Source organism: Triticum dicoccoides, chromosome 3B (assembly GCF_002162155.2).
Source record: "Triticum dicoccoides isolate Atlit2015 ecotype Zavitan chromosome 3B, WEW_v2.0, whole genome shotgun sequence".
Taxonomy (NCBI): Eukaryota; Viridiplantae; Streptophyta; class Magnoliopsida; order Poales; family Poaceae; genus Triticum; species Triticum dicoccoides.
In genome coordinates this window covers 447,219,440-447,227,985 of record NC_041385.1, presented here as the reverse complement: position 1 = coordinate 447,227,985, position 8,546 = coordinate 447,219,440, and the positions used below count along the sequence as shown (strand labels likewise).

Here is an 8,546-nt window from a genome sequence, read left to right as displayed (position 1 = left end):
ATTTTGAAATTTTCAAAATTCATAAATTCCAGTTTCAAAAAATTCTAAAAAAAAGTACACATGTATGCATGGATGTAAAGTGTATGTGTAAAAATTTCAGAATGAAATACCATGAATTGCAAGCTGCACAAATAAACCAAAATCATGGACTTTAAAGATGAACAGTACATATGCTAAAAAGCTCCAGATTTGTCTTTTTTGTGTAGCTCACGTTTTAATATATTTCGACCTGAAAATTTGCACACATGTACAATATGTATCTAGGTATATGTATATTTATTTTCAGAATTTTTTGAAACTGAAAAGTTTGAATTTTAAAGTTTCCAAATAAAGGCCTTCATGGAGCTTGGTCTCCGTTTGGCATTTTTGCTACTTTTCCCCATGAAAAAAAGGTACCACGGAGAGCTTAGGCCAACTCCACCGCGCGACCCCAAACGGGCGTCCGTTTTGTCCGGTTTCTGTCCGTTTGGGTAGGGATTTGGGGTTGTGTCCGGGCCTGTCCTGGAATGCGGTGGTCGTGCGCCCAGCGCGCGGCCGCATCCATTTGCCCCATCTTGTCCGTTAGGGCCAAAAATGCCCAAATTTGCATCAAAACTAGTTTCCAACCCAAATATTTGTCTGAAAATTAAAATGGTTTTACAACCCAATTGAAATTGTCTTTAATAAAATAGTTTCACAACCAAATCGAAATTGTCTTGACTGAACATAAATTGGACCAATACATCTATTGGTTGCCAATGTGATCCCAGACGTGCTCAACCAAGTCATTTTGAAGATTCAAATGAGTGTGCCAATCACGCATCTCACGGTGGAATTGGACAAACTGTTCAAATGTGGCCGGGTCTTGGTGCAGGGGCTCAATATTTTCACCTTGATAATCAAATCCTTGGTCGAAGATACTCTCATCACGCTCGTCCTCGACGATCATGTTGTATATGATCACACAAGCAGTCATCACCTCCCAAAGCTTCCTTTAATCCCATGACAGTGCAGGGTTTCGAACGATACCCCACCGGGATTGAAGCACACCAAAAGCACGTTCCACATCCTTTCTAACACTCTCTTGCATTTGGGAAAATCTCTTTCTCTTCTCACCTTGGGGTTTCGAGATTGTCTTCACAAAAGTTGACCACTGAGGATATATACCATCTGGTAGATAGTATCCCTTGTTGTGCTGGTGGCCGTTGATCTCAAAGTTGACAGGTGGGGAGTGGCCTTCTGCAAGCCTCGCGAAGACTGGAGAACGCTGCAGCACGTTGATATCATTGTGAGAACCTACCATACCGAAGAAAGAATGCCATATCCAAAGATCTTGCGATGCCACCGCTTCTAATATGACAGTGCACCCGTTAACATGCCCCTTGTACTGGCCCTGCCAAGCAAATGGACAGTTCTTCCACTCCCAATGCATACAATCTATGCTGCCAAGCATGCCTGGAAAGCCTCTAGCTGCGTTGATCGCCAACAATCTCTCTGTATCAGCGGCAGTTGGCTGCCTCAAGTACTCTGGGCCAAACACCTCAATCACAGCCTGGCAAAACTTGTACATTGACATCAGACATGTTGTCTCACTTATACGCACATACTCGTCCACCAGATCGCCTGGAATACCATATGCAAGCATGCGGATGGCCGCGGTGCATTTCTGGTAAGAGGAGAATCCAAGCTTGCCAAGGGCATCCGTCTTGCACTCGAAGTATGGGTCATGAGCAACCACTCCCTCTCGGATACAATTGAACACATGTCTTGCCATACGAAAATGGCGACGAAATTTATCCGGCTTGAAGAGCATGGTGTTGGCAAAGTAATCGGCATAGAGCAGGGCGTGGCCTCTCTCCCTGTTGCGGTTCAGGTTGGGAGCACGGCCAGGGAGTGACCCCCTGTACCGAGGAAGCTGCCGTTGAATATGGTCGTGAACGACCAGTGCAGCCACCACAAGATCTTCATCATCCGACGACGAATCGTCCGATGAACAAAGGAAGTGATGAAAGAAAAACTCGTCTCCACTGTCCATACCTTTGTTGGCAAAAGGTCAAACACCTTGCGGTCGTGGTGGCGAAGAGGCTGCGATAATCACCTCGACGCAACAGGGGTGGTTGTCGGCCGGCTACTGGTCGCTCTCGAGCTCTCGTCGGAATCTGCCTCGGCCGCCGTGGTCCGTCGCTGGCAGTCGTGTCCCCTCCTCCACCGGCAAGGACGGCGACGGCCAAACCTCCCCCGATAGACGACCAAAACTACGACGAAAGCGTGGGCGTGGTGGCGGCCATGTCGAGACGTGGTTTGGTATGGACGGCGGGGGGCTGCGCGGTGAGGAGGCGGCCGGAGAATAGGGGCGGCGCCGACGGCGGGGCGGGGCGGGGAGAGAGGGTGAAGCGTTGGGAGCGGAGGGACTGCTAGTGTCCCCGACAGGCGGGCCACGGGGGGACAAGGGCGTGCGTCGCGGCCGTCCGCGCGCATCCGTTTCACCCCAAACCGAGCGCAAGTTTGGGCCGGGGATGGATCGAAAACGGACGGAATCCGGACATTTGTCCGTTTGAGGCCGTACGCTGGGCCGCCTCTTTTGTCCCTTTTACCCCAAACAGACAGAGCCGAATAGGATAGGGTCGCGCGGTAGAGTTGGCCTTAGGTCGAGAATCATTCCTACCTATTACCTTATCAAAATCATGGTTTATCTTGACGAGAGTCGATTCAACTGGCCACATCTGGAGCGGGCAGGCTCAAGATGCCTATCCAAGCAAACACAAGACCAGACCAGGCGTCCAGAAAGGAAAACAACGCCACTAGTCCACTACTGTTTCACACTGCAGAAGCTACCAACAATAGCAGGACTGTACCTGACGCTTGCCCACACTGTACATCCATGTTCTTCGACTGGTACTCGACCCAAAACTGAAGGAAAGTTCAGCAAGGGCATCAGGCCAACGTTTCATCATCCGTGAGAGATAACAGCACAGGAACAGCAAGCGACAGACAAACACAATGGAAACCTGCATGTGCAGCACATCGAATCCTCAGGTTTGGGACGAAAAGGAGTATGCAAAACGGAGAGAAGATCACAGCCGATGGAACAGAAAACGGCACAAAACCAGCTAACAGCAGCTTCGTCCGTATCAGTATCACGGTGTGCAGCTGAGCGACAAACGCTCAAACAGCAACATCAGATCCACGGTGGGAGCCACGTGAACAATGAATGCCGCAAGCAGCAGAGCAGATGGCAGATAGAGATAGATAGGCGTAGGCCTGCCGCGCTGCGGCGAGAGCGGAGACCACCACATCAATGGCCTCTCTGGCTCACACTCACAGGCTTGGCAGTGAGGATGGATGGGCCAGCTGCAGCTCCCACAAGAGGAAAGCTGGACGTTGGCCCATCATGGGAGGGAGGGAGGCACTGCTCACCGGTCAGAGCAACAGCTCTCAGTCGCTAGCTTGGTAGGGGTGCTACTACAATGGCGCTCTGGACCGGGCACCAGTGCGCATTGATAGACAGCATCGCAAGAAACAAAAACTCTATACAGTTTCTCTCGACGCCCAAAGTGACAAGAAATTTGATCGCCACATCACTGAAAAGGCACTTGAAATTTTACCCGACAGAAATGTGCATCATGTGAAACGAGAAATGGCATACAATCATCACAGACAAGTGAGTGTGACTCAGCAACACTGCATTACAAAATATTAATCTCTATCACAAGAGACAATTGCATCAATGACGTGAAAATAAATTAAGAGAGGGAGAGAGTGTATCATCCATCTTCCACAAAAGACGAGGGTCACTGGTTTTGTTGATGCCAAACAAGTCAACGGTACAGATCGGGTACAAATTAAGTGGTAATATCCAGCCGAGGTTCAAAGCAAAAGCCAGTGAACAGCTGGAGAGGAAACTTTTTGCTCACAGGGCATTTTGCCGACCACTTCCATTGCCTCTGCTTCATGTCAAATCCAAGCAAAGCAGTTGCACCATAGCTTTGGATGTAGACAAGGTCGTCGGCACCACCGCTACAAAAAACATCATCCAACTCACCAAATCCTTGGAAGAATTTGTGAGGCATCCGACTCACCTCTTGCCACTGTGTCTTGTCAAGCTCCCATATACCGATTCCCTTGATGATATCAGGTCTATTGGGCTTTGCTATCCCGCCGACCATTACCAGCTTCTCTCTCAGGTTCAGTAGACGCCCGCAAGTGAGAGAACATGGCACTGGGATTGACGATTGCGTCAACGAAGTTGCAGAAGGTCCAGCAACAAGGTCATACATGATGAGTCTGTGACGGGGCTCAACGTTGCCAAGAACACCTGTGGACTGGATCAAGCAGTACAAGACTCCACCACATATCACACTATCGTCACCCCCTCTCCAACCAATGAACACCTCCTTCACTGCAGTTACCCATGAACTACTCCATGAGTCGTACTTGTATAAAGAGAAATCCCATTGGACATAATCCTCAGGTACCTGCTTCGATTTTGCCAATGTAACAGTGTAATTGTGAGTCACCTGATCTACCTTTATGGCAACAGTGCTATAATCTGGAAACTTTGCACCTGGGGGCTCCAACAGCCTCTTCCAATCTTTTGTAATAGGGTTAGATACAGAAATGATGTTTCTGTTGTCATTATCCATGAAGCAAACTAGCCCACAAGAAGAAGAGACGAAACAGCTGCTCCTATCAATGCCTTGAAGCTCTAAATCATACCATTTATGGAGGATGGGGTCATAAGCATATCCAGAAGCAGTCTCGTTACAGGTGAACATGAAGTACCAGGGCCTCTGAGGCAACATGTGGGTCCAAAGATACCGGCTTGAGTAGATAATATCATGCCATCTCTTGCATACCGCTGTTGACCTTATCATGCTTGCTATTGGCAAGAAGGTGAAAATTTTCTCAAGAATGTCATCAGGAACTGCGGCATCCAATGAAACTGGCAATTCATTTTCTCCATTGCTAGCCTCTGAAATAACTCGAAAGTTGAACGCGGGAATTCTGATGCGCTCAATTGGAAGAGCTTCCCATGACGAATCATCTTCCATGATACCACACAGAAAAAAATGCAGGTAGTGTGATGGCCTGAAAAAAAGGACAGGTAAGTCCTTAGTTCTTACACAGATAGTTGCAAATATTTTGCCTTATATTCAAAAATTCTTATTTTCGAAACAGCTCATTCTCCTAATACTATTCTTTATAAGCAAAGAGAGCCTAACCTAATCAAAATAATATAGTATTCTAATAAATCCTCTAATAATGCTACACTCAGTGGCAAAAGCAAGTCTTTTCCAAAATGTTTCAAAACCATATATGGATGAGAAGTTTCTATCAGGCAAGTACTGTGTATACCACCAATATAAAAGCTTCTACAGAAAACCATACATGGCATCAAAAACTGTTATACTACAAATGCAGGCCAACTATGTCAAATACTCCCTCCGTCCCAAAATAAATGTCACTGATTTTGTATGAAACTCCAGCTTATAAATCAGCGACACTTATTTTGGGACAGAGGGAGTATATGTTAATAATGAGAGTATGAAACTTCCATTATTGGCGTATGTTATGCATACCATGGCAAACACTGAACAAGAACATATAGACATTCTCAATATAATATATACTTTACGAAATATTTGGAGACATTTTGTTACTTTTGTCAGATGACATGCAACATTTCCATGCCCCTTCAGATCAAAACAAACGTTTGAATCGAAGCCCCAGCAGGATTCTCCATGAACCTCCATGTATACGCAGGAAGACCCCTTAGAAGGATAGCACCATGGCATGTACAACGATACCTTCCATCAACAACTTGTTGCGCCTGCCTATCCTAGTATCGGTGTCTCCCTCCCAATCACTGTGGTATCATTGCCCCAGCACAAATAGTGGAGCAGGAGGCCTGGTTGGCTTGGAAAGAAGCAAGGACAGACATGACCTTTGCATCGTAAGGAGCAAAGTACAGAATGTAAGCAAGAAATCCAGGGAGATCTCTGTCCCCAACCAACCCGCTGATCCCGCCCCTCCAATCAAATCCGGCCATTCGCTCGCCCTGATGCCATTGGCCCCCGATGTAAATAAAATCATATGATCCATACACAGCAGCGTATTCGCGGATACGGACGATTTTCGCGGAGATGCGGCAGTCCGACGAGGTAAATATCATCCCCCAACCAGCAAAGGCAGCAAGGATACATACAGATTGAAATAGAATGGGAAAGAAACAAAAAGGGGCGGTACATACCTAGAATCCAACGGATCAGATCGGCATCAGCTGCCTATCGCTGTTCTTGCGAATGCCGTCCTGAAGCAATGTGCGGCGATTCGGGCGGAGTGCTCCAACTGCAATCCACACGCTACGGGGAGGGGAACGAATCCGGAATGTCCCCCCGAGTTTCCCCACTTCGGGATTGAGGGGGTGGAGGTGGGGGTGGGTTGGGTGCGGCGATGGGTTTATTGTTTGTTTACAGATTGAGGGAGGGAGTGGAAGGAGGAGGCGGAGAGATGTGGTGCCGTGGGCGTGGCGGCGGCTCTGCCTCTGCCCAGCATGCGGCTGTGCGCTATAATCAAATGAATCCACTGCTGGGGCTGGGCTTTGATTGTTTTGCGTTTGGGGGCTCTGTTTTATATAGCAGAGGAGGAGAAAGTTTGGTTGGATTGGATGGAGCCTCCCGGGGACCAAAAATGTAGTACATCTTACTATCTTTTTTGTTTTGAAGATATATATTCTACTATTAAGGGAGTTGATTGTAACTGACAATTGCCTTATTGAAGGTATTGCTTTGAGAGCTCGGTCTCTCTCCGGGTAAAACCTATGTTCTTGGATCGGGCGACGACGGCGCTTGTGCACTATTTTTTGCTTGAAGACGTCGTTTTTGAAGACCTTTTATATTTTCCGGGTGTTGTCTTTGGTGGTGGTTTGTGTGCTCTCAATAGTTGATCACTGTGGCAAGGCCATTTTTTTCTTTTTTTTTCTTTTCGCATTGTGTGCATTCTGGATGTCTTTGTGACTTCTTGTAGGTGCAGAGACCAGGTGTAATTGGTATCTTCGCGATACTAATATATTTCCCTTTTCAAAAAAAAGGAGTTGGTATGGTTCACCTCACCTTCTACCCGCCCACCTTGCCTCCCTATGTTTAATTCCCTCCCACCACGTATGTCTCTTACCTTTTTTGATTCCCTTTCAAAACCAAAACCAACCGGCACATCATCCTAGGCCACGCCGCAGGCGCATATGCCATGATAGTTGCCGCTGCAGCGTATCATCGCAACGATGCTGATCACTTCGATTCTTATGTCCCATAGATGCTCCTTGCCACGAGGAGCTCAGTCATGCCGCCCCAGCGACCTCGCGCGCAAACGAGCATCACCAGCACGTCATCTTCCTCGGCACCGATAGTCGTGCCGCTGATTACGTGCTCTGTCTACATGCCTCACGGTATCGATTTCATCCACTAAGAGGTGCATGAAGATGAGAGGAAGCTGGTGCCACCACCTCTTCATATTCGTATGAACAACGATGTCCGCATAGGCACTCGTTTCTTCCAGTTATGGCAGTGTGGTCTCGTCGCCTCACCCCCGGCCTGCTATGCGCCCAACATCATCCCCCGCACTGCTCCCCTTACCCTCGCTTTGTGAAAGGCTTTCAACTTTATTCAGTCCTGCAATGCGGGGTGTTGATTGGTATTAAAATAATTATCAAGACTTTCATTCATTGATGTGTGTTTTGGGATTGATTATTTAATTCCTTTTTGTGAGATTTTGATTATGTATATATCCATCAACAAGATTTGTAAGTCTTTCTACCATTTGGTGTGAATTGCTTAGTGAGTAGTCAAGTGTTTATTGTGTTTTAGATAGCAAATATATGATTTTAGTTATTCCTTTCATCCAGTATTATTGTATTATTGTGAAATCATTCGTATGATTGTATGCATGGCATTATTTTGAAATGTTCATTCTTTGTGCGTGCAAATTTGTATGAAGATGTTATCAGATTAGCAATTCATAGGTAGAGTTGATCAAATATTAATTTCTATATTCATAACTTCATAAGTTTATTACAATTTATTTGTTTATTTCTCTTTTTTAGAAAATGGTACGTATGCATATGCTCACAACACGCACATACACTCACTCTTATGAACGCGCGCGCACACACACACACCCTACTCCTATGAGTACCTTTGAAAGTCTAAGCGGGCGAGTCTTGCGATTGATGAAGTCATCACAGGAGCCTCGCTATCGACAGGAACGCAACCTCTCACTGGACGAACATTCTGCCTTTATGAGACACCAGTGTCAAACCTAGGGTTTGATCCCAGTGGGCTGGAGGTATCACTGCCCTCCTAACCATCCAACCACATGTTGGTTCTCATATTTGTTTACTTCTCTAAGTAACATTTGAAACTATATCATCACAATAGAGTTTCATATATGTTAATGATTATCTTAGAGATATTGTTGGATGATTTATGAAGTGAGATAAATGTTTGCACATTTTTATAATTTTCTCTTATGTGCTTTTCACACATGTTTTGTTAACGTTAATTTTTCTATAT

The 8,546-nt window shown here is 46.3% G+C and overlaps 1 protein-coding gene across 1 annotated transcript; it reads right to left on the bottom strand.

Annotated features, from left to right (window-relative positions):
* Positions 1 to 3,647: 3,647 nt before the first annotated feature.
* LOC119276447 (F-box/kelch-repeat protein At3g61590-like) lies at positions 3,648 to 6,572 on the bottom strand. The gene is made up of 2 exons (XM_037557497.1): positions 6,230 to 6,572; positions 3,648 to 5,067 (listed from the first exon to the last, which is right to left on the bottom strand). The coding sequence occupies exon 2, from the start codon at positions 5,028 to 5,030 to the stop codon at positions 3,822 to 3,824; it is 1,209 nt and encodes a 402-aa protein (XP_037413394.1). The 5' UTR covers positions 5,031 to 5,067; positions 6,230 to 6,572; the 3' UTR covers positions 3,648 to 3,821.
* Positions 6,573 to 8,546: the final 1,974 nt, after the last annotated feature.

Coding starts and splice junctions, on each gene's coding strand:
- LOC119276447 (XM_037557497.1), bottom strand. CDS start 5,030: ATGGAAGATGATTCGTCATGGGAAGCTCTTCCAATTGAGCGCATCAGA.